The sequence below is a fragment of the Hoplias malabaricus genome, chromosome 16 (assembly GCF_029633855.1).
Source record: "Hoplias malabaricus isolate fHopMal1 chromosome 16, fHopMal1.hap1, whole genome shotgun sequence".
Taxonomy (NCBI): Eukaryota; Metazoa; Chordata; class Actinopteri; order Characiformes; family Erythrinidae; genus Hoplias; species Hoplias malabaricus.
In genome coordinates, this window is record NC_089815.1 from 11,881,612 (window position 1) to 11,908,840 (window position 27,229).

Below are 27,229 nucleotides of genomic sequence, written 5' to 3' on the forward strand. Positions count from 1 at the left end.
AGTTTAGGTTGGTCGTCCTCTAATCCTTCATCACCGGACACAGGACACTGTTGGCTGAATATTTTTGATGATTGGTGGACTATTCTCAGTCCTGCAGTGACACTGAAGGAGTAACATATCTCCAGGGGCTCTGCTGTGTCTGATCCACTTGTACCAGCATAACACGCACTAACACACATACACCTCATCAATCACTGCAGCGCTGAGAATGATATATCACCAAAATCATACCTGCTCTGTGGTGGATCTCTGGGGCTCCTTACCATTGAAGAACAGGGTGAAAGGAGGCAAACAAAGTATGCCAAGCAAGAGGTGGATTAAAGCTTGTAATTGTAGAACTACAAAGTGCTCCTGTGTTATCAGTGGAGCTGAGAGAATGAGCAGTGAGTGTAGAAGCAAGGAGGTGGTCATAATGTTATGGTTGATGGGTGTATGTATGTAGAAGTAACCATATAAATATTTGAAAATACTAAGGAAAGTAAAAATCCTATTAACATCCTACACAAGTATGTGAACCTTCAAAATCATAAACTGTTATTACTTAGTATCCAAAACTGTGACATCTCTTCACATTCAACCATCTCCTACTACACACTTAGAAGTTCAGGTCATTATTTCCCAAATGCTGTCAAACACAAATATGCACAGTCCAGTGGCATTAAGTTAAATATTCATTATTTTATATTTTTATATTTTTACATTTTTATATCAGCACTTTTCCCCTAATTACAGATATTTTGATAGGAGTTGAGTTATTATTCATTTTTTCAGACCTAAAATAAAATTACCTGCTCCATCCTCAACAGAGTTCCACTATCTTGCTTGTTGAAGAAGAAGGATTTTGAGGCAGATTCTGAGCCCACCACTCGCACACACAGCTTCCCTGTGCTGGACTCTGGCCACAAAGGCAAACACTGCAACAAACACACAAGCATTATTCAAATATATCTAGTGTCACAACTTCATTTTTATGTTGAGAGGACATTCAAAAGGAATTCAAAATAATTTGACTGCATGACTTTAAAGAACAAAAAAATGATAGCAATTGAAATCATCATAAAATTTCCCTGTGGTGTGTCACAGTTTGATCAACATACCACAACTCTAAATAGCCCTATTTAAAATGGCTGGTTTCTGTGAATGTTTCTTTAAATAAGAATTAAGAATCTGTCCCATCTACAGCAACAATAATTCAATAATATTCACCTACGGAGCAGTAACAGAGCAATATCCCCATTTTGGTTCATGCTTTTTCTAAATACCTACAGATACCTTGTTTCCACTGTGAGCACCGAGTGAAAACCTAGCATATAGAATGGAGACACTTTGTGTTTTTCTATTTACAGACATCAGTGCTTCGTAAACACATAAAACCAGCACTAAAACAGAATTTTTCGCTGGTTTTACTCTATTTCGATTTACGCAGCCCACAATAAAAATAAATAATAATAAAAAACAAATAAATAATAAATTAAAAGGGACCTGTTTGTCTTGTTTCAATTTGTAAAATATGACCTTTTTCATATGTCACTTTATATCTAGTCATTATCTAATAATTCTCATTCTTGACGTTATATGACAATTTTTTTTTGTTTGTTTGTTTTAGATATTTCTAAATTGTTTTCAGTAATTTTATTTGGTGAAAATATCTCTATATATTGTAAGTTTTGCTCATTTTACTATTGATGTAGTATATTGTACTATACTGTAGTAGAATATTAGAGAAAAAAAAAAACAACCTAAACTATCATAATATTTTAAAATCTCAAAATGGAAATTGCATATATAGTAGATTTCACTTTCACATTCAGAAGATGATTTCATTTGCCAAGACATCATTCTTTGCAGTGTTATCGCTATACCTCTGTGGAGGAAATATAGTGCCATTTGCCACCGACATTGCCGTTGCCGATGCCATTTTGCACCTCCCCGACCTCCAGCTCAAAGGAGGATTTATTCACCAGAGTGTAGAACGGACTCATAGTAACAATACGAGTCAGGTTAAAACTGCTCATCTGTATACTGACTCCCACCTAAAAAGAAAAGACAGAGGCACATCCCATAACGTCACATAAATTTACAAAAAAAATGACTGTGATCCTCATTTACAATGTAGTTGAATTTTTTTTTACAAAAAAATAAAAAATAAAAAGGGTTAAAATAAAAAAAGAATAAAATGTATCTGTGATGGTTAAAATAGTTAAAATATAGGCAAGACAAGAAATTAAACAAATCAAAGCTATCAAATACAACAAAAGTTATTTATTACTGTTATGCCCATCATTCTCACCAGGAAGTCCATAGTTTTGTCTGGGCAGCGGACACACCCGTAACTACCCACAGTGTCAAGAGAGAAGCCTTCTGACCAAGAGCTAGTGGACACACAAAGCTGCAGCTGTAGAAGAAAGAGAAATGTTGCACCAGTTAACAATTTAAGGTGCTTGGTCTGACTACTTTCCAGTAATCTGACATTTTGTATGTTTGAATGTATACGTACAGTACTGTGCAAAATTTTAGGCACCAGAGATTAAGAGATTTATAATGCTATCTGAGCAGTAAGTGTTTATTTGCTATAAAACAAACAAACAAACAAATAACATCCAACATTAGAATAAAAGCAAATAATATTATTCCAGTAAGTGTGATATTCTGTGTGTGAATGTGTTGGTTTAATTTTTCCAAATCTCTCCTCGTGGCAGTCCATATTATTTGAAGTTACCAATACCTAGTTTTACCGGTTAATAAATAATGATTTTTAATAATGTGTGCTGTTGATTTAATAAATTCATGCAATCAAGAAGAATCTGAACAAAACTTTGTTCTTCAAACTCACTCACACCTACGTTTAGAAAAATAAAATTCTCTTATATTTCTTATTTGTTTTATATTATTATTTTTTATATTACAAGCACCACACTTACTGAGAAGATATTAGTTTAAATATATATAATTATCTTAGGTGCCTAAGACTTCTACACAATACTGTACATTATCTGAATATAAATTCTTTGTAGTGCAAAGTCATATGGTAAAATATATCTTAAAATATCTGGGTTTACATTTTTACAAGCAGAAATTTGAGGAAAAGACCTAATGCTACTTTCTTTAACCAATAATGCAATTATTTCCCATAAATTATGGTCCAGGTCTTTTATTGTACACAGATGTTTGGTAGCTTCTGTTTGGTCCAACAAAAATACAGGCAGTCAATAAGCTCCATGTTACTGGGTTAAATTTTCCCAAACTAACCTGTGAGAACTAACCTAAGAGAACTGTGTTGATATTGGGTAAAAGACACATTGTGGCTCTTATTGATGGCAATACAAATACGCTAAATCTTGCAACTGTATATTGAATCTATCACTAAGATTGTTGTGTATTGTTCCTTTAGAATGTCTAATTGCAAGTTAAATCCCATTTGCCCCCACTTTCACTCACTTTGTTCTTGCTGAAAATGTTCTTCTTCTTGAAGGAGAACAAGATCACATCTCTGAAGTCTGAGGGATGCTTGACGTAGATGTCTTCTGCACGGTACTGCAGGACACGAGAGGTTTTATTTATTATCCAGTAGGGACTGAAGACAGAGAGGATCAGTCTTCCAGCCACACGGGAAACATGAACACACACGTCCACAGTGAGTTTCTCACTGGTGTCACTGGTGAAACAGACGGGGAAGAACTCTGGCATGTCAGGACTGATCTTCACGTGGCTGTTCCAGTTTCGACCCTGGTACTTTACGAGCACCAGCTCCATGATCTCTCCAGTGATGGATGCATTCAAAACATCTGCAGTGTTGCCCTCCTGTAGCTCATGGAACTCAGCTGAACCCTTAAAAACACAAAGAGGGAATTATAGGAACTATGTAGTTCATGATATATTTTGTAGGATTTATTTTTTGCTTGTTTGGTTTAATTATAATATACTATGTCTTTGTGTTTATATTTTGCTTAAGCAGTCTAATAGAACAAGTCTCTGTGCATTTCTAAAATTTGCAACAGTCCACTATACCATTGCTATCCAAAGAAAAACATGTACCTCATTTTTTTCTATGTATTTTGTGCAGAGAAATGACTTTGCATTGTGTAACACTCATGAAAAATTGACCAATTTAACCTTCTATATAGGTTGTAATAAAATATTTCTATATTAGCTTAGATTAGAAATAACACGTTTGATTTCTCCTGTAAAATTTCCATTTTGAAGAGAGCTATATTTGCAAGAACCTAAAAATAGAACAGTTGTGGAATGGAACGCCAGCTGCGTACTATGAGGTTTCTGAGTGCCATACTAGGGATGAAACATTAATATTGACGGTGGCTAAACAAGGCATGCCTGGAAAGCTATAAAGAATGCAATAATTCAGTTTTGCCAGAATGCCATTATTCTGCCAACACAGATTTCCTGGAATTATTGGGGCAATATTCCAGCCAATTTATATGTAATTTGGATAATGGATCATCCTCAGTATAGTAGTGATACCAGCAGTGAAATATTGGTGATGGTTGACTTAGTATGAGCATCAGACAGAATCGTGTCTGTAGAAATTCTGATATGCTTAGGCATTTGTGTTTCAAATGCGACTCTGACGCATTCTGCCCACATGTTAAGTACAAACCTGGCACCCAAAAATAGCTCATTTTAACTCATTAATCTGGTGCAGATTACAGTACAGGCACCTCATTGGCAAATCTGCACCAAATAGAATTTTTTAATCACAAAGTTTATTGGTGAGTTGCTTGGCAACATTAAATACAAATCTGAATAATAAGTGACTTATTCAGACTCAGCTGAGATATCTAACCTAACATAGTGTAAGAATGGAACCTAAGAGTGAAATGAAGGCTGTGTCTTGTACCTCTAGTAGGTAGCGTATGGAGTAGGGCAGCAGGTTTCGGGCAGTGACTGTTGGGTGCAGGTGGATGACATAAGCAGGGTCCCAGTCCTCCTCTCCTTGGCTGGCAATATGGCACAGGTCATCAGGTACAGCCAGTGTACTGACCACCAGTGGGAGGAAGCTGCTCTCTCGAGCTGGGCATCGTAGCACAGAACACACCTCTGAACTCACATGAACCTGCTCCTTCCATGCGATGCATGTGGTTGACTCACGGTACTGACCCTCTAATAGTCCAATGGGCAGCAAGAACAACTGACATCTGTGGCAGAACATATAATGTTATAGTGAAATTTATGATGCTCTTATTGCACACCATATACTGGACTAGATACCACAATGAATTAGTCTGATTCTGGTTAGTTAGCATTTTAATGCACTATGGAAAGACAATTTAATATGACGAGTAAAAAAAAAAAAAAAACAAAAAAAAAATGTCAAAATATATTTACAGTTTAAGCTAAATTAAAATATATACAAAAGGTAGACATTCTTAATCTGTTAGTCCAACTATTAACAGAAGTACATTAAACAATAAAGATCACTAAAACCACACCTGTAGGAGTCCAATGTGACATGAGACTCTTTTTCTGGTTCAGCTATGCCAATATTCACCAGCCCTCCCAGCTCTCTTGTGTACTTCAGAATAGCAAAAGGCACTGAAAAATGATTTTTAATCTGTAAAAGATTAATATTATTATTTTTAATAAATGGACAACTTGCTACATTGAAGGACTGAACACTTGAGATGATGGAAATATAGAATCTACATAGGACAGAACAATTTATAGGTGATCATTTTCTATAACCTGAGCTCTAGGAACCTTACTGATTCTGAAACAAGTTGCAGTGTCACGGAGCATACATACATTAGTCAGAATAATGGTGGTGGTTGTGGGAAGTATTTTTAAGTATCTCAGAAAATTAGAATACTACTTAAGACCAATACAAAAAATATTTAAAAAATGCTGGCCAACTGAAAAGTATGAACATGAAAAGTATGTACAGCATGTACAGCACTCAATACTTAATTGGGGCTCTTTTTGCCCGAATTACTGCAGCAATGCGGTGTGGCATGGAGTCGATCAGTCTGTGGCTCTGCTCAGCTGTTATGAGAGCCCTGGTTGCTCTGATAGTAGCCTTCAGCTCTTCTGCATTGTTGGGTCTAGTGTATTTCATCTTCCTCTTCACAATACCCCATAGATTTTAGTTTTCATTAGTTGTCTGTTATAATTATCAGTCTGTGTGTAATGAATGAGTATAATATACATGTTTAACTTTTTGAATGGAATTACTGAAATAAATCAACTTATATATATATATATATATATATATATATATATATATATATATAAAGGGTCACAGTGGGTCTGGAGCCTACCCGGAATCATTGGGTGCGAGGCAGGAACACACCCTGGCGCAGGTGACACACACACACACACACTTCTGAGTAGCTAATCCACCTACCAACATGTGTTTTTGGACTGTGGAAACCTGAGCACCCGGAGGAAACCCACTTGGACACGGGGAGAACACACCAAACTCCTCACAGACAGTCCCTGGAGCTGTGTGACTGTGACAGTACCTGCTGCGTCTACTGATAAGCATCAGTAAGTATTTCACAAGAGGGTATGAGGTGGTGCAATAAAAAATAGTCGTGCAGATAAACTGCCAATAGTCAGATCTGTCCAGTGTACTGGAGTGTGTTACTGGGAGAGATAAGCTCACTTTTATTTTTGTAAAATATAGAGCAGAAAATTAAAGTCTTGTGGGTCAAATAAACACCTCCATATATATTATGGAAAATCATCTTTAAACACTTTTTTCAAGCATCTAGAAAATCACTCTTAAAGTCCAGCTTGTGTGCAAACCACAGTGAGTTGTGTTGAAGCAGTAGTGATGTACACAGCTGAAGGTGCGCGAAGGTGTGTCCCAATTCTTCTCTCAAATCAAAGACCCCTTGAGCACTTGACCCCTTTTGCCACTTTTGCTAATCCTTCAATGATGTAATTAAACATCATCAAAGGGCATACTTTAACGAAGTCCTTAGGGCTGAAAATAGGATTTGCACATCACAATTCTAAACAGGATGAATAGGACGGAATTCCAATATTATTTTAGTATTTCTAGATATTTTTAACTTTAAAATGAGCATAATTATCTGACAATTTAGTGAAAATTTTACTTCATTAATTGACATAAAACCAGTTAATATATATAAAAAAAACTGGGCTTTAAATTCTTATAACAGTCTTAAAAAGAGAAACAGAAGGAATATTGATTAGATTTAAGATTATTTAAAAAGTAAGATGGTTAAGATACACATTTTGTAGTGGGGTGTGTTGTTAATTCAAGATAACCTACCCATTTATTTCAGGCTTGGTAAAATACTAATAACAATATCAACACAGAGAGTAATTGTTTAGCTGAAGGGACTCACCTGTAAAGGGGATCGCACAGTGATAACTTTGTTTCCCTCTGAGGCATTGATCTGCAGCAATACAGACACAGCGTCCTCTTGCATGGGGTTTCTCACGTTATAAAGTCTGCGGCCAGGCCTATCCACTGGTATGTTGGAGATTTCACTGTAGCCTTTGGGCACTGCAAAGACATTTAGACAGTCTTCATACTGTCAAAAACTAACACAAATACACTTCAAACTTATCTAAAATAAAGTTTAGTTTGTGATCTTTTACATAAAAATTGCAGCTATTGTTTTAATATTATATCAAAATATAAAAAACAAAAAACAACAACAATGCAGATGAGGTTTCTTCCCAACAATGAGATGTTAAATTATGTCCGGATGAGAGAGTGGTGTTCTATGCAAGGAGGCATTGGCTGATCTAAATTGTTTATAAAAATATTCACAAAAATTTAGCAGTCTTTCTTATCTATTCTCTATTATTCTGTAAACAGAATTCTTGCAATTAAATTTGTGAATTGTAAATAAAGGTACCACGATTATCAAATCAACTTTGAGATTTTATGATACAGTGAACCATTTCATAAACTTGTCCATGTGAAATCAGTGACTGATACCCCTAGAATTCAACGGCACCTGTCCCCCCAATGTAAAAGAGCAGCCATTTTCTTCATAGATTCTCCTTAAAGTTATGAAACAGCTCTTTAAAATAATATGAAACACATAGCTTTATGAAACACTGGTGAATACAAGGTCTACAAAGCAATCCGATGTGAGTTGTACTTTATAGGAAAAATAATGTAATATGTAAATGTAAATAATGTTATATATTGCACTTCAGGTTAGATGCTAACTACATTTCATTGGCCCTGTACTTGTACTCTGCACAATGACAATAAAGTTGAACCTAATCTAATACTAAATATTTACTTCTTAGTGATATTTTACTTTGAACCTTCAATATTTCAGCTACAATGACATGCTAAAATTGATTTACACAGACCTATGCTGAGGTTGAAAAGGCAGCTCTCCTGCCTCTGCAAGGCAGACAGTTTTCCTCGTGCTGAAGACTCAAAGATGGAATATTCCAAATCCATGCTTTCATCCACTCCCAATTCATGCACTTTTCTTCTGGAGCCTGAGTCCGCATTGCGCAGGTTAGCACTGTGCTGGACAATCAGTGGGATTCCTAGAGCATTGCGGATAGTGAACGGCGCTTTCTCCTTCAGTGAATAATCAAAGGTTGAGGCAGTGCCCTCTGAGAAAGCCTGTCAATCAAATGCAAATAAAATGGGTATTAACACAGACTTGCTTGTATCTGCTAAATGGTAACTTCATGGTAGAAGGAAAAGGTTTTTAACCTTGACTGGAGGATTTTTATTGTTCTTTTGTCATGAAATTTTAACACAGTGGAAACAGCAGCTAGTGTTTTAATATGTGTAAGATACATGATGAATTTTGAATTAGTATTTAGGTAACCAGGTATTTTAACCAGGAATCTAGGTATGAATTGAGCACAATATTATGTCTTAATGCTTCAAATGGACATATAGAAATAGATTTCTAAAGGTAATTCATTCATTCAATCATTGTCTGTAACCACTTATCCACTTCAGGGTTGCGGTGGGTCTGGAGCCTACCTGGAATCACTGGGCTCAAGGCAGGAACACACCCTGGAAAGGCTGCCAGTCCTTCACAGGGCAAAACACACTCACTCACTCCTATGGACACATTTGAGTTGCCAATCCACCTACCAACATGTGTTTTTGGAGAAAACCGGAGTACCTGGAGGAAACCCTCGCAGACACGGGAGAACACACCAAACTCCTCACAGATAGTCAGCCGGAGTGGGATTTGAACCCACATTAAGGTCCCTGGAGCTGTTTGACTGCAACACTACCTGCTGCGCCACCGTGCTGCACTCATTTAACATTGCTTCCTCTTTTCTGCTTAGTCCATAACATGGTCATAGTGGCAACAGGGCAAGTAAAGAAGTCCAGGAAACTCTGTCCCCTTCAACTACCACCAGCCCATACTTGGTGATCCCCTATTCAGCCTGGAGATACAGACCTTCCAGAGGGACCCTGTGTCTACCTTGAGGCCTCCTCCCTGTTGCCCATGCCTGGTAATACCTCTAGCAGGTGGTGTCCAGGTGGCATCCTTACAAGTTGCTTAAATCACCTCAAGTGGCCCCTCTCAAAGTAAAGCAGCAGTCCTTTTTCAAGCTCTTCCCGGATTGCAGACCTGCTCGCTTAATTTCAGAGAGTTTGCCCAAGCAACCCACTAGTGAAAAGTAATTTCAGCCATTTGTACCCAAGATCTCATTCAGTCCACCTTTACAGCTCAGCTCTCTCTTTACCACTGCTGTGTGGTACAGAGCCTGCATTACTGCAGATGCTGCACCTAAGCTATCTTCGAGCTCATGACCACTCTTTCACTCACTCATGAACAAGACCCTGATATACTTGAACTCTTTTCTTGAAAGGTTTTCACCCCTAACTGAGAGGATCATGCCAACGTTTTTTGGGATGGATATAACCATGGCCTCAGATTTGGAGGTGCTGATCCGCATAGTAATTGTTTTACATTTGGCTGCCAACAACTTAGTCGCATGCTGGAGGCATGCACAAAGAAGCCAGCAGGACATGATCTGAAAACAGCAGAAATGCTAGAACCCAAGTCCCCAGGCAGAAGTCCTCCTGTCCCTTGTTATGATATTCCACCCTGTCTATGAATACCAAGGCAGAAATGCAGATGAGGCACAACCCTGACAGAGCCCAGCACCCACAGTAAACAATACTTGGTTAAAGCAGTAGATGCAAACAGAACTCACATGAGAGAGTAAAAGAATCAAATGGCTCATATCAGTGGCCCCAGTTGAAAAAAAGAAAAAAACTACTCCTGAATCCGAGGGTAGATGGATTCTCCTTTTGATTACACTGGCATAGGCTTTCCCCAGGAAGCCAGATAAGTATAAAACCCTGGTAACTGACACACACACACACACACACACACACACACACACACTCCAGTCCCCTTTTTTAAATATGGGAACCACCCCAGGCACTGTTCACATTGTAGAGTCATGTTGTAGCCAAGAGAGCTGCCAAGTATAGAGGGGCTTCAGCAATTCTGGGCAAATCTCATCCAATCCAGGGGCCTTCCCACTGCAGAGATGTCCAACTACCTCAGTGACTTTGGCCAAGAAAATTGAATTTGACACCTCAGACGTTTTGGCCCCACCTCATGCATGTCTCTTGGGTTTCGGAGGTCTGCAAAGTGCTCCTTCAAACTTTTTGACAATATCCTCAGTCATGTTCAGAGTTTCACCCTCCTTGCTGAGCACAGCTTGGTTCCTCTTTCCTCTCCTGTCGGAATGTTTTCCAGAACCGCTTTGAGGCCAACCGGAAATCATTCTCCCTAGCCTCTCTAAGCCTCTCCCATGCTATATATTTAGTTTGTGAAACTGCTAAAGCAATAGGTTTTTTTTTCTGCTGGTATCCATCCACAAAATCAGGAGTTCCCAGAGCCAGCTAAGCTCAAATATCCTTCTTATTCCAGATGATGGGTTTTTTCACCACTGCTATCCTCGTCCGGTTCTTGGAATGTATCAGTAAGAGGCAATAAGAGGTGATAGTTGAAATGATTATGGACAGTTACATTTGCCCCCCCCCCCCAACCCCCATCCCCACCCGTGTGACCACAAGTCATTTGACCCAACGTGCTGTGGTGGAAGTACCCTTATGAATAGCCTGGTGTTTCTTAAGGGGCAATCTGTAACTAGCACAGAAGTCCAATTACATCCCACCACTGAGGTTCAGATAAGGCAAGCCATCCCTCTCATTGCCAGTGTATGTTAACCTCTCCATGTTACATTTATTTCTGTATTTCTTTTGAACTTGAGACACTGAGCAATAGTAAGAAAACTGTGAACATGCACCTACAGAGAATAACAATGATCTATAAGAAAGTCTATTTTGGTACAGAATACAGTAAATTAATTAATTGACATGAATATGATCCATTAGATCTACTAATACTGGATTATATGACTCATTATAATTATTCATTATATTTTTCATAACCATCTATATCAGTTATTAGGGTGAGTGTGGTGTGATACTTTAAGTACTCTTTATTGCTTTTTCAGATTTATCAATTAACTGTGTTTTGTTCTGTTTGTTTCTGTAATTCATTCTGTTTTATGAATTAATCTGTGCTGCTACAATCATAAGCCATGTTATTCTTAACAACGATGGAAATCAGTTATAGTCTGATGTGACTTAATATTGTTGTAATTTCATTGTAATATTATTGAATTGTGCAGTGAATGTTTGACTTAATGGAGATACAAGTCTTTTCTCCAGATGGTAAATTACAAGCATTTCATATAATGCAACTATTAATATATTCTATTGTGTTAATACATAATACGCATATTATAATGTGTGTGTGTGTGTGTGTGTGTGTGTGTACCTGTGCAAGATTTTGGAAGACATTCAGACAGCACTTGGATAGTGTAATATTCATTGTGTCTTTGGAGCAAATGTTGACAGCTGTACAAGCATCAGGCAGCACAGTAAAATCATCACCAGGAACAGGGCTTTTATCCCGTACAGGGTTATTTTTTATCTACAAAAAAAACAACACAAAAATTAAATTTGTACTGATATAATGCTGCTTAAAAATGTATTCAAGTCAGGAGGCAATCATTTATTAATAAATTGCTACTTCTTTTTAACATAAGAGTCACTCAAGTTTGGAATAAGCAGAAGGGTTTTTTGTCAATCCTAGCTCTAATGACAATACTAGTGTTGATATTTATTTGAGTTGATTAGACCAGCTTTTAAATTGATTTAACATGCTAATAGTGGCTTATCACCAAAATAAACAAACCTCTACTGTGAGGTTCCATCTGCGTCTGCCATTGTCCACTCTTTCTATAAGGGGTTCCCACACAGCATAAGTCTCATTAAAGTAGTTCACCTATAACACAACACACAACAGAGTAAACCTCTCCAGTTTACAGCAAACAAAGACTAAATAAAACATTAAGATCGCTCACAGATATAGTGACTAAGATTATGTAATAAAAACAGCATGTCAGACAATGGATAATCCTGTGTAGTCCAAACTCACAGATGAGTGACAAGCACAAGCCACAGAAACACAATCAAAGTGTATCGCTGCCTGCTGTATACTGTCCAAATCACCTACAACGAATGGGTGAGCCTCCGAACTGGCTTGTCAGATGGGTTTGATTTAACGTACATGGGAAGTGTGCAGGAAATGATGGATCAGGAAACACTGTGGAAAGCACATGAGCTGAGAGCGTGCAAAGATGCTCTGTACTCTCACCTCCAGGGTCATATCTGCAGACACACTGAGCAGAGATGACCAGTTTCTTGCAAATCCGCTGAATGATGATTCTGCCAAAAGTAAAGGGATGGTCCGGTGACCTTGGCCAGACTCCAAAGTCACTTGCACCACCTTGATCTCTGCTTTGAAGCTCTCGCCTTCTTTACTGCTGTCTATTTCACGGAAGCTTTCTGTCACCTCTGCCGCAGTTTCAACACCCAGAAACCAGTAACTGCAGGAATAGACGTTCTTCACTGCCCAAAGCATGTTCAGCTCATCTGGCTTCTGACTGGATGTCTCCTCCTTAGGCTTAGGGGACATGGCTGCGGTGATTGTCAGAACGGTGTTGAGAATGATGGGAGAGACCTGAGGAAAAAAAAGAGGCAGAAATATGATATATATATATGTTGGATTCAAATTCAAAAATGTGTATATACTGAAAAAGAAAAATATTCTCAGGTTCAAAATTTGTAATGTAGTCTTTGTAGTATTATCAATTAAATAGTTTAAAAAAAAAGTTTAAAAAAATAGTTTAAAAAGTTTTGCACAACACTACATTCTGCTTTTAATGACTTTTTGCACAGCATCTCAAATTTTTGGAAACGGCGTTGTAGAACCTGGATTTGTTTGGGATAGCTTTCATGTAGGAATCACTGGGCTGATTGCTCTCCCAGAGGTCCAGCCCCCAGGACTCTTAAGGACTAGGAACATATTTTAAAGTATTCTCTTGAGACTGTGTAAGATTTCTACAGGGTGTGAGGTGTTCTCACACTTATGGCTATGGCGGGATTTCAATCCACAACTTCCAGGGCCCTGAAGTTGTGTGAGTGCGACACTACCTGCTGCGCCACCGTGCTGCCCTTCAAAATATACCAGTTACCAAAAAACGCACAGAAGAGCACCTGAGGAAATTATCTGAAGAAATTTTGTAAAGAACAAAACAGTGTGTACCAAGTAGTAAATCCAGGCCTGCAAATAAGTGTGGCACATTTTATGTTGAAAAATAATTATTTTAGGTGAGGGATTTTTTAAGAATAAATTCTTTCTCAAAAGTAGTATAATATTTATAGAATAGAAATAGAATATTTTCATATTTATTGATTATATTTGACAATTGACCATTTAAAAAAAATCTGTTTTAAAACCTGATACAACATTACGACAAATTTATTTTGATAAACATTCACTCCAGATTCTGCTAATCTAAAAAAAATCGGAACAAAATGCACCATCACTCACTTTTACAATGACTTCCTCTACAATCACAGAGCCCATAAGAGGGACATTGGCCTGCATTTTGGTTTCAAGAAGCACAGAACATGGTCTCAGCACCTGATGCAAAAACAGAAATGCCGCAATACAATGACAATTCATTAACATACAACAACATCCATCCAGTTCAGTTTACTTTAATTAGAGAACATAATTGTACCTTATTCTATTATAATTGTAGATTTTAAAACTGTATTAATTTCATATGCCTCCTTTCATTTCCAGGACTTATATTATTTCTATAATGAAAGATAACTAATATTCACTTCTCCTTCTGGAAAAGAGAATGTAATGTACATTTAAAGAGCACAACTGGCCTAGTTCCAGTGAGCATGTTGAAACATTTGTTGATAAACTATTTTAAGCCATGTTTGGGGTCTATGTTTGGATTAGTTCTTTAAAAATACTAATCATCCCATCTCTAATTTAAAGCCATACACTTATAGTCATGCACCTTGTAATTCTTACAACAGTAAACAGCGGTTAGCTACCGTGGTAACAGCCTTGTTTTCCTTGTTCCTGATGAAGGGGCAAGCCAGAACTTTGAGGTTCTTCACATTGGCCTTCATTTCCTGAGTCATCTCTTTGGAGGTCAGACTGAAGTCACACTGGAAAGAAGCCACCAGAGCAGGAGCATCTGCCTTCATTAGGTTCGCCACAAACACCACCTCGGGGTCCACCACCACAGCTCGTAACTTGGTCCTCTGAGTGGGGACTACAAATACCAGGAAACATTGCTTTGGGAAAATCAGGTTTGAATCACAGTACAATTTCAGAAGAATGAGTTGAGTAATACAGAAGAGAGAAACATATTTAGATTTTAGATTAACAAAATTAATTTTCAACCTGAACTTTTTGGCACATGTCCACTTGGTTCTATAAATGACTTTCAAACATGCAGGCATTTATAGAACCATGCAGGGAAACACATAAAAATTATTTTCCATGCAAATAGACCAATAATTAAGCAATATTACACAAGATATAATGATGCTACTGAACATCAGCTTAGCAGCCACAGGCATGAGTACATAAGACAATCACAGCCATGCTGATATTCAGTATTTGACCTTGAGTGTGATATTGCATTAATATAACCAGCACTACAAAGACCATTTATGTTGGCAGTAAAAAGTGACAGCAAATTATAATTTGTTTGTTTATTTAATCTTTAATTTGGCTCTGTAAACACAACTAGTTTCAAAACCAGACTAGGACTGGACTGTCGCCAAGCAGCATATAAACATATATATATATACATATACATAAACATATATATATATATATATATATATATATATATATATATATATATATATATATACACACACACACACACACACACACACACACACACACACACACACACACACAAACACACCTGTATTATGATTAAATTAAATTATCCAAAGTCCGAGGTAGCTGCTGAGGCTGTAAAAACCCCCTTTAAAACTCCCTCTCGTGTGATATTGCTTAATTGACACTAAATGGACCACACATTTAAAGTAGATTTGTTACATGTATAGTTGCTGTTACAAGCCTATATTAGCATTCATTTAATGCCTCTTGTCCAATCATATCACTTGGTCTGAACTAAATCTGTTTTATAACATTCTTTTAAATAAGCAAATCAATCAGAGCTCTTGGAACTGAGCTGATAAAAGCTACTTTAAAAGCAGCATTAAAGTTGATAGCTCTACTTAAGACTGTCTAATACTGAAAATATAGAAAAACATTTTAGATTATATTCTCAGTCAGACAAATCGGGCACTGTACACCTCAGAGACAAAGTGGAATAGCGTACAGTTTATTCAGGTTTACCTCAGTTCACATTAAAGCAACACTAGGTAAGATTTGGTATTTTTGCACCTGGGCTCCCCCTACACTTGCAGTGTAATTCAATTTTACAGCCCTGTACTGAAATAAAGGGTGATGGGGAGGGAGAGAGGAAGAGAGAGGGGGAGAGAGAGAGAGAGAGAGAGAGAGAGAGAGAGAGAGAGAGAGAGAGAGAGAGAGGGGTGCTATTCGCCCTACTGCAGGACAGTGAAGCTTCACAATGATTTTGAAGCTGCAATTTTAAGGTAAAAATTCTACTTACTGTTGCTTTAAATACAGTCATGCAACATAAAAGAGCAGTCGGAGATTTTCTCCAAAGATAATTTTTCACATTAGGAAACACAAACAATATATTCTGACACCAAGTGGCTGGGATGTATTAATTATATTGTAAACAGGTCTGCTCCCATGTGAGGGACGCCCTCTAGAGAACAAAACCTCTGGTTCATTCAATCTCTTGTGAGTTGCATATCAAAAAGAAATTGTACATCACTTCCATAACTATTCTTCATTAATTTTGGTTGAAAAACATTACTCACTGCTCCTTAAAACATAACTTAATGTTAACACAGTATATGTAACGACATGTGCTGAGATCTACCTCCTCTGGAACTGCTCTGCATCTTGGGCTCTGAGATCTGTTTGAGTGATAGCTGACTGGGTTTTTCTGACGTAACAGCTGGAACCTGAGGCGTGGCCTGGAGAAAGAACTCTGCCACAGCCATGAGGAACTCCACACTGGCACAGAGATAGAGTTTCTGAAAAACAGCTACCACCGTGCGCTCTTCTGCACTCTGAGAGTACATCACATCAATCATGGCATCATCACTCTCTTCATCACGCTTCCCCAGCATCCTAAAAGCCAGTAAAAAGCAGAATACATAAAAGTACATAAATACACTTTGTTATTAATTATTCTTATGAAAACATTTGCAGTGCTACAACAATTTCACAAACTTTACAACTGTATATCCGTGCTGTCAGACAATAACCTTGTTTTTTCAAATTATTACATTTTCAGGATAATGAAAACACATTTAAATTATAATGGATGTTAAATATTATTCCAAGCAATTCTGGATCAGACAGCAAAATGTAGTCTGAGTGCTCAGCTGCAAAATAAAAGTGTCTTAACCTGGATGTGACTCGTTCCAATCCACTCCTCCGGTCGTCTAAAGTGCAGGCTGGGAGGATCGTGGAAACTTCCAGATTTCCATTATTAAACATCTTACCAGCAGCTTTCATCTGACACAACTTAAACTCCCCTAAACATAAGCTCTCCTGATGTACACCAGGCTATATGAGAGAAACAGTAAGAGAAAGAGTTTTTGAAATGCACAGCCAAAAGACATGCTGAACAATATGTTGTGAGAGCTGCACTTACCTGAGTAGGATCATTGTTGTAAAGCACCAAACCCAGAGCTTCTACGTTGAAACTAAAACTCAAAGTCTCCAGCAGTTCAGTCTCTTTGGATTGGATTTCTGGCAGCTTTTCAGCACCATCCTCAGAGACTGCACACAGAGAGCATGTCATAAAGAGACAACTGACACAGGGGTGGGCGATATGGCCCTAAAATAATATCACAATATTTCAGGTTATTTTGGCAATAACAATATTCGTGGCGATATGAACAAATCACTGAAAAATACTTGCATTACTTTAAAAAATAAACTATTGCAACAAAATTGATATTATGTTAATATGAATTATATACAATATATCAGAGGCGATTGCTCTAAGACTGCAAGGGACGCTCAGCTTCCCCTAAAATATCAAAAAATAAGTGATCAAATATATACTGTTGTGTGTATATGTCATTGAATAAATATGCACTACAGCGCGCTCAACTATTGTTCAGATTCGGCTTCTTATCACTGGTAAAGACGCGGCTTTCCTCTCAATCATTCCCTTCACGGTGCTTTAAACAGTGAGGACGCTGAGCGTCCCCAGAGTTCAATAGCGAAGCAGCGAAGTGCAGAGAAACGAGACGAGTCATTGGATAAATGCTGGGCTTTGTCCAGCCCATCGGACGCTCAGCGTCTCTGGGGGGTCTATGGGGCAGAGGGCTGGCCTCGGCTGGCCCGGACGCTCAGCTTCTGCATGATGATTGGATGATCTGTCTGAGGCTGAATCCCTTTTTGATTGACAGCGAAATGAGCGAATCAGCGATCCTTTGGTGTAAAGATCTGTGGGAGCATTACATTTTCATTCTGTTCTGAGTTGAACCGGAGATTTTCTTAAACCTCTTAGCAGCATTTTCTTTGTTAAAAATGACTAGCAACATATCGAGCTTCTGGTGAGGTTTTTTGTAGCTGCTTGTATTTAGAGACTGACTTCTATCACTCTTTCTGACTTCTATTGCAGTGTCCAGCGGGTGCTGCTGAGCCCCTCCACCATCACAAAGCACTCACAGGCGGACACACTTCACATGAACCAAGGCCGTTTAAGCAGCCTAGCTCTGCTGGCCATTGAGAGGACACTAGTCAAGTCCCTGGAAAAGACGCCTTGTTGGTACGACAGGGTCACAGATCATTTTATTGAAAAGGAACGGAGGGTAGAATTTACGTATAAATAAACCGACACATTTTATAATGTAGGCCGAAATTGAGCCTCCCCTCCTTGATATATATTAAAGGCTTCTTTCATTTCTAACATAATACCAAGGTTTATTGTACATCTGATATTTTATAACGAAACCACCTCCACTTTTTAGAGCAAAATCCTCCACCTCAGAGCCACTTTCCACCACACTTCACTGTGGTTAAATGACTCATGCAATGAACGTATGCCGTAATATGGGTAACTGAATGACATCATTACGTAAACAATTCTGAATATCACTAATAACACAATATAGATTTTTTTTTTAAACTGACATATCACATTAACATGTTTTTTGTTAGTTCATCGAGATGACTCTGGGTTTGTTACTTACAGAAAAAGCACATTAACACATTCACAGTCAGAAAAACAGTCACTGTAGTGGTACCTTTTACTGAATTGATTAGGGATTATAAATGTACTTTATTCTATTATAATTGTAGATTCTTAAATTGTGTTGCTTTCATATTCCCCATTTCATCTCCAGGACTTATATTATTTTGTTTTATTCCTGGAGAAGACAATATAATGTACCTTTAAGTAACACAACTGGATTTTAACACCACTGATGTATGTTTAAAAGTACATTTACACTGTTTGTACCTTTAATGTCCAATAATGTCTTCTCTACTGTACCTTCGTACATTGATTTTTTTTTACTTTCTACTACTGGGAAATTGTTTTCTCCCAAGCTTCTACTACCATTTTGCACTGCACCACATGCACTAAGCCAACAGACATATGTAGACTTGAATCAGTCTAAACTGAGCTGTGTTTACCCTGTTTGTTTACCTGTTTGTATGCAAGATCTGCCAGGTAGAGATGTCTGTTTGATTGCTGTGTCTGGGCTGATGTGTGGCTGAATACTGCTGGCCTCCCCAATGTTCTCCATCAGGATATTCAACAACACACTCAGATCGTCTTGACTCAGAGAAACCTGCCACACACACACACAAATATATAATATTTTTCACTGTGAGCTCATCACTGTGAGCTACAGATTTTTTCAACTCAATTGGATAACCTATTAAATCTACTTCTGATATACAGAATCTTTTTTCTACTGGCAGATCATTTTGCTCGTTTCAAGCATTGTGTCTTGAAAAAAAGCTAAATTATCCATAATATTTAATACAAATTCTTTATATATATATATATATATATATATATAATTGATTCATCTTCTGTAACCAATTCATCCTGATCAGGGTCATATTGGGCTCAAGTTAGCCTGGTCATGGACAGGGTGCCCCAGAACCCCAGCATTATTCCCCCCATTGTCTAGCGAAGGATGAAATTGTTTGTGATATGGATGAGGTAATCTTACCAGACTCTAGCAGAAGCCAGGATCCTTAAACCAACATATAACATATAACATTGCAATACTATTTTACAGTACATTTTTGTGTATGTGTGTGTGTGTGTGTGTGTGTGTGTGTGTGTTTAAATGAAGAGGTTTGACAGTGAAATGTTATTTCTTATTAGGCTTTTCTGTAGAATTTTGCCACAAGGACCCACGTTATGCAACGATGAAAGCAATCAGCAAAAACTGAAAAATGAGAAGCTTGGGTGTCAGAAAATGAGCTTAAATTGCAATACGAGCTTGAAAGGCAAAAATTGCATTTCAAACTTGCACCATTTAAAATTCAACCCTAAGTGACAGAAAGTATTTTGTGTGTTTATTTAGTTTCAGCTTCATTTTTAACAGTTGAATTGTGTTTTGTTTTACCTTTTTTTTTGCATTACTAGATGGAATGCATAAACTTACTTTCATGGGCTTTAGGTCTCCATCCACCTCCACAGCAGCCATCTTCTGGTACCAGGTAGCAGCAAGGTTTCGTTTAACTGACAGCACCAGGTTGACTGGCTGCAAGAGCTCAGAGCTTGGCTGAGTGATATCTTTATCCATAAAGATTCTAAAAGAACATTAAACATATTAGTGAATACATAAAGTAGTAGAATTCATTTATACAGCACGTTTAAAGTGCTTTACAATTAACAAACAGATCTGTACTCATCATGCGTTTCCTCTTACATGTTAAACACAACAGTTTTATTACAATATTCCCATGCTCAGTTCACAAACAATATACTATAAATTGCCTGTCTGACAGTGATACATTGAAAACAAAGTATCTTTAAAATTGAAAACTTATCTAATGCATCCAATATATTTTTCATAATGGGATTATGAGTAAAAATATTATGAGGTTCCACATATTCTTGTTACACTGACAAGATATTGTTGCTTGTTTCAATCAGGCTTTAATGGGGAAAAATGCTAAATTATCTGTAGTAGACCTTGAAACACTTCATATCAGCCAATGAAATGAGAGCTTCACTTGTTAAAAAGTTAAAACAAGCAAAAAATAACTAGAAATAGGTTTAATAATCATGTAACAATCTGAAACCAAAAAAATGGATGCATTAAATGGATTTAAGATCATTTCATTACTGAATTATCTATATTTTGCCGTGTAGATTGTTCCAGACTCTTGGTGACGCAACAGTAAAGGCACAATCTCCTTCAAGCTGAGACCATGGAACAGTCTGAAGTAATTGAAAAGCAGATCTTAAATATTTAGCAGATGTATATATAGAGAGTACATCCACAATATACATGCACGCCTTGTAATGTTGTAAAAACTATCATTCTGATATTGTAGGGGATATCGAAAGTCAAACAATTAACTCTGTCTGTATTGAAGAACCGAGAAAATTTTTGAAATTATATATGTAAGTGTATATATACACACCACACTTACCTGGAAAGCTTAAGTTGGGTGAGCTTCACGTCCATATTGTCTATGACAGGAGGCAGTGGATAGTCCTCCTCTGGAAGCAGAGAGAAGCTGTTGCTCACAGTAATGAGACCCAGGTCAGCTTCCACAGCATTTTGGGAGGTGGAGGACTGAGGGATGATGATAAGCGGAGCCTTAAGCCTGATGTCCATAGAGAATCTGAAACTTTTCTGAGCCAATTCCCTCACACTTGAAGCTGCTTTGACCGCTGCCTGAGCTGTGGCTGCACTAACAGCCTCTTTTGCCGTCTGGAAGTTATTACTGAAATTCTATTCGGGACATAATAATAAAAAATCAGAGATTAATATCAAACTGACTGTTATTTATCCCCAGACCTTATCACAGAGGTCTTGTCATATTTCTTTTCTTTTTTTTTTCACGTAACTGATAACATTAGTAGAGTATATAAAGTATATAAAATGAAAGGAACTCTACTTGTTAAAATATATATATATTTTTTACACTTCAACAGACAACCCATATTGTCACTGTCCAATTAAAAACATGCATGTCCATTTTTAAATTTTTTTTACATCATTTAATCAAAGCATTTCATTGTGAATGAACTAAGAGGAATGGTCCAAAATTACTTTTTACTTTGACTTCCATTGAAAGTTATGAAGTATTTTTTATTTTTCTTTCACCTGTAAAGTTACTATTTTGGGAGATAAGTTGCATATATATATATATTATGGCAAGCCAAACAGGAGATATTTAATGAACTTTGATATATATAGAATGAACTTTGATATATATAGAATGAAAGCTGATATATATAGAATGAACACTGATATATATAGAATGAACTTTGATATATATATAGAATGAACTTTGATATATATAGAATGAACACTGATTATATATAGAATGAACACTGATATATATAGAATGAACTTTGATATATATAGAATGAACTTTGATATATATAGAATGAACACTGATATATATAGAATGAACACTGATATATATAGAATGAACGCTGATATATATAGAATGAACGCTGATATATATAGAATGAACGCTGACATACAGGGGTTGGACAATGAAACTAAAACACCTGGTTTTAGACAACAATAATGTATTAGTGTGGTGTAGGGCCTCCTTTTGTGGCCAATACAGCAGCAATTTGTCTTGAGAAAGTCCTGCACAGTGGTCAGATGGATTTGAAGCCATTCTTCTTGCAGGATAGTGGCCAGGTCACTACGTGATGCTGGTGGAGGAAAACGTTTCCTGACTCGCTCCTCCAAAACACCCCAAAGTGGCTCAATAATATTTATATCTGGTGACTGTGCAGGCCATGGGAGATGTTCAACTTCACTTTCGTGTTCATCAAACCAATCTTTCACCAGTCTTGCTGTATGTATTGGTGCATTGTCATCCTGATACACGGCACCGCCTTCAGGATACAATATTTGAACCATTGAATGCACATATATCAGCGTTCATTCTATATATATCAGCTTTCATTCTATATATATCAGCGTTCATTCTATATATATCAAAGTTCATTCTATATATATCAAAGTTCATTCTATATATATCAGCGTTCATTCTATATATATCAGCGTTCATTCTATATATATCAAAGTTCATTCTATATATATCAGCGTTCATTCTATATATATCAAAGTTCATTCTATATATATCAGCGTTCATTCTATATATATCAAAGTTCATCCTATATATATCAGAGCAAAATGATCTGCCAGTAGAAAAAAGATTCTGTATATCAGAAGTAGATTTAATAGGTTATCCAATTGAGTTGAAAAAATCTGTAGCTCACAGTGATGAGCTCACAGTGAAAAATATTATATATTTGTGTGTGTGTGTGTGTGGCAGGTTTCTATATACACATATACATATATATATATATATACTCATATACATATATGGGGTTTTTTTTTTTTTTTTGGACAGTAAGGATATGGATGTTGCTGTACCAGCATGCAAAGAAACCTCAATGGTCAAAAACACAATTTTCATTTTACTAACTCTGTACACCTTACCAGCAGTGACATGAAAAATTTGTGCAGATATACAACTTGAATGCAGCCAACGTTGAGCTTCACTTTGCCGTCCACCTTAGAAGTATCTGTGTATCCCACCCCTTCTGTGGCTTTGGGGGTGAGACTCATACTCAAGCTAAAGACCTCGTCATCCACAATAGAAATAGCCTAGATAAAATGCACAAAGATCAACAATGATGCTACACTAAATATAAAAGTGGCTGCACATATGACTGTGTATCTGAATAATATCTAAACATAATCATTACTTTCCAGACTTCTTTTTCTAAATTACCTGAACACAACAGTTACTCTGTACACTCTTTGAACATTTCATGATAGATGGATGAATGGAATTTCCAAGGAAACACTTCGAAAACACAAAGCTGTTGAATTTTCCAACAGCTTTGTCTTATTTTCGTACCTTTAAGTTCTTTACTTTTTACATTACTGTTATGTTATTGTTTTGGAGATACATTTTTAGCAGTTATAATATTTTGGAACAGGTACATAACAACTTGCCTTTTTGTGGATGGAGTTTGGATCTACATTAATGATGACAAAATCACTCAGTCTAGCGAGCATGTGGGTTTGGGTCCCCTGCATTAACAGAGAGCCATGCAGACCTGTGAGAAAGAAATGTTTTAATGTATTAATTAGCATAAACATACATGAGAATGAAAACTGAATTGAAGCAGGGGAGTTTACATTAAGCTTACCCTGAATCTTGATGTCCGCCATGTTGGATCTCAGGTCACACACTAGCACATTGAATGCCCCCAGCTGCATGTCTAACTCCAGATCGATACTGTCACCATCAGAGGGGGAGCTCACCACAGCTGGAACAGAAACAGATGCTCTAACTTAATCTGTGTTTGCATTAGTGGAGTGGAATAAGAAGTTAAAATTTTACTCTGGCTTTGTAGCTGAACATTGAGTGAAGTAATTATCTCAGTATTATTAAGTGTGTTACTTTGTGTCTTCCCCTCAAACTAATTCTTTATTCTCAGTAAAATTCCTGAAGTTCCTTTTTCTGAATCCCACCAGAGTTCCAACTTGAGAAAATGTTTCCCCTGGGAATGGTTTTTGAAAGTTTTCTATGATTTTAAAATATCCTCTATGTGGCTAAATATCTTGTGGATAAATTACATTTTAACATTATTTATATATTTTTGCTGAACTGGTATTTTTTTTATAAAACCCCAACAAAATTAGACAAGTATTTTTCTCACTTTTGCCAAAATAATTAAATAAAAGTAAGCTAATTTTATGTTATGTTGAAAAAAATATGTTTTAAAGCTATTTTTACAGTGTAAGTTTAAATAATTTTTTATTACTGTGAATGTTTTAAATCATTTTACAGAGCATAGGTTTATTTTATAGGCATTTCTCTACAAAATATATCCTCCATGCAGCTTTAATCCAGCTCTGAAGGTAGAATGAACATGAAAATCATCCTGTTACATCCAAGGTTACTGTTTTAAGTTTTAAAATACCCAGTTGGAAGGTTGAGTTAGACAAAATCTTGATCCAAATTTTCAGGATCAAAAAATGGATCCCATCAAACGATTCTTTCAAGTTTGATCCAACTCGATTGCAATTATTTTGTCAGACAACTTAAAAAAAAATAAATAAATAAAAAAATAATAAAAAAAAAAGCCCCTGGTGTCTAACTGAATATTACTGAATATTAAACTTGTTCATCCACTAGGTGGTGCTGGATGACTCTATTATAAAATTTCTGAATTAATATTATTCTTTCATTTGCTTGGCTCTCTTAGCTCCCACTTAATTTGATGAAATATTCTGCTCCTCTGTAGCTAAACTATAGCTATTGGTAAACTCAAACCACCTCATCATTAAACTGTCAAGCGACACATTAATTTCCCATGTGACCTTGGAATTAAAATCTCTGAGCAAACTGTGCACCCATCAAAAGTTTCTATGTTCCTCAAGATAACTGAACAGAAATGTGTGCAGTTCTGCTTGTGTGTGTCCTCTTACTGGATTTGGTGGAGCTTATTCTCAACTCTTCAGACTTTTTGATCTCTTTCTCTGAGAAAGGGAGGCTGCTAGAAGACATGACCACAGAAAGGAAGTCCATTGTGGAGAGAAGAGCCTCAGTATGGAGCATCAGTTCCAACGAGGAGAACTTGATCTACACAAACATACAATATTTCAACTCTGTAAAAATATTAAGAAGTTTAAAACTGTAGATAGTCATATAGAATTAAATTAATTAAGACGTACATCAAACCTCTGTTCCGTGTTCTTGAAACTGGAAGCAAATTTAGGCCCATTCCGGTCAGCCTGTATAATATATCATATTTTAAAAACTTTAATTACTATTATTTTTATTGTTGTTATTATAGTCTTTCTGTTTCAACAGCTGGAATTTGTTTTGTTCAATAAAGTTGTTAATATCCTTTGCTTAAATAAATATATTACCTAATGTATATTTTAGAATCAAAGTTTTGCCTTTATCTCACTCATTTTGTCATTAAATTTTCCCCCTAAGTTTTTCTCCCTCTAAAACGTTCTTCTTTCCCAAAGTTTTTTTTTCCTGTCTCCAAAATGTTTTTCTTCTTCAATGTCTATTTTTCTTTGCACACTTTTTTCTCCCTCAATATTTCACCTCCTGCTGGAAAAACATTTAAAATGTTACAACAATTTCAACCAACAAAGGGCAGCTATTGTTTGCCCTTTACATTTCATACAGTTTTTAAAACATTCACAGAAGAACTAAAAGCATGCTATAGTATGGAGCCAAACCAGCGCTAAAGTTTGATTGTTTTGAAATAAAAATGTAATTGAAAAACTTAAATTTAAAACAAGTTCTCAATTTAAATATTATTTTGAGAGTGCACTAATCAAATGCATTAGAAAACATATAAGTATTCCTGAATACAAAAAACCAAAACCATTAAAAAAATAATAATAAATAAAATAAATAAATTATATTTAAATACTGTGCAGAAGTCTTAGGCACCTAAGATAATTATATAGTTTTAAACTATGTAATTAAAATGCCTTCTCAGTAAGTGTGGTGCTTGTATAACATTTATATAATCACAGTAAATACAAACAAAAAAAATTATATAAAACAAATAAGAAATATAACAATTTAAAATAATTATTTATTAACCGGTAAAACTAGGTATTGGACGATAACGTCAAATAATATGGACTGCCACATGAAGAGATTTAGAAGAAATCTAAAGTAGAATTCATCAAATGCCCACCAAAAAATATATATATATATATTTTTATACACATTATTTATTTTAAAGACAGTATGGTCGTTGATAGACAACAATAATAATGAACAATAATTGAGGACTTAGCATTAAGGTCAGGGCACATCTAAAACAATTAATGCAGTTAAAAAAATTTATGCACAAGATTGCATGAGCAAAGAAAGGACACTGAGCCAAAGTTACAGTAACGGGAGAAAAACTGACCTTAATATACTTCACTTTAAGAAGTTCAGTGTCCTGTTCTGCTGAAGAGCTGAGAATACAGAGGGGTTCCCCACATGAATCTATGGCATCAGGAAAGAAATTAAATAAATAAAATACTTAAAATAAATAGTGAGCAATGTGATTAAATATTTGCTATCAAAGGATGCATGGAAATGCATGAAAATGCTTGAAATAGATCACTCTATTTGTAATGAATCTATACAATTTATAAGTCTCACTTTTTGAACTGAATTACTGAAATAAATAATTTTTTGATGATTATATATATATATATATATATATATATATATATATATATATATACATATATATATATATATATATATATATATATATATATATATATATTTTTTTTTTTTTTTTTTTCATAAAATGTGCTGATTTTATGTTTTCAGATTCTGATCTTCTTTACAGTTTCACATTATTTTTAAATGATATATATAAAGAAATAAACATTTTCATATTACTTTAAATATCATGCACTTATTTTGTTTAAGGAGTACAACAGATATACCTAATGATGCTCAGTGAAGTAGCTTCAATGTCGATAGCTAAT

The 27,229-nt window shown here is 36.1% G+C and overlaps 1 protein-coding gene across 5 annotated transcripts in view; it reads right to left on the bottom strand.

The window, feature by feature from the left end:
* The window catches only part of vps13c (vacuolar protein sorting 13 homolog C), a 101,502-nt gene that overhangs the window by 27,682 nt on the left and 46,591 nt on the right, over window positions 1-27,229 (bottom strand). For all 5 annotated transcript variants that reach the window (XM_066647847.1, XM_066647846.1, XM_066647845.1 and 2 more), the window contains 25 exons: window positions 26,653-26,732; window positions 25,442-25,501; window positions 25,196-25,349; window positions 23,911-24,030; window positions 23,714-23,817; window positions 23,192-23,359; window positions 21,150-21,454; window positions 20,153-20,300; window positions 19,177-19,321; window positions 17,167-17,294; window positions 16,918-17,078; window positions 16,384-16,637; window positions 14,438-14,661; window positions 13,914-14,006; window positions 12,675-13,040; window positions 12,213-12,302; window positions 11,793-11,948; window positions 8,320-8,584; window positions 7,332-7,492; window positions 5,448-5,569; window positions 4,856-5,153; window positions 3,439-3,828; window positions 2,291-2,395; window positions 1,863-2,033; window positions 789-914 (listed from right to left, as the gene is read on the bottom strand). In XM_066647847.1, coding sequence (XP_066503944.1) covers window positions 789-914; window positions 1,863-2,033; window positions 2,291-2,395; window positions 3,439-3,828; window positions 4,856-5,153; window positions 5,448-5,569; window positions 7,332-7,492; window positions 8,320-8,584; window positions 11,793-11,948; window positions 12,213-12,302; window positions 12,675-13,040; window positions 13,914-14,006; window positions 14,438-14,661; window positions 16,384-16,637; window positions 16,918-17,078; window positions 17,167-17,294; window positions 19,177-19,321; window positions 20,153-20,300; window positions 21,150-21,454; window positions 23,192-23,359; window positions 23,714-23,817; window positions 23,911-24,030; window positions 25,196-25,349; window positions 25,442-25,501; window positions 26,653-26,732 — 4,394 coding nt within the window. The remainder of the gene's footprint in view (window positions 1-788; window positions 915-1,862; window positions 2,034-2,290; window positions 2,396-3,438; window positions 3,829-4,855; window positions 5,154-5,447; window positions 5,570-7,331; window positions 7,493-8,319; window positions 8,585-11,792; window positions 11,949-12,212; window positions 12,303-12,674; window positions 13,041-13,913; window positions 14,007-14,437; window positions 14,662-16,383; window positions 16,638-16,917; window positions 17,079-17,166; window positions 17,295-19,176; window positions 19,322-20,152; window positions 20,301-21,149; window positions 21,455-23,191; window positions 23,360-23,713; window positions 23,818-23,910; window positions 24,031-25,195; window positions 25,350-25,441; window positions 25,502-26,652; window positions 26,733-27,229) is intronic.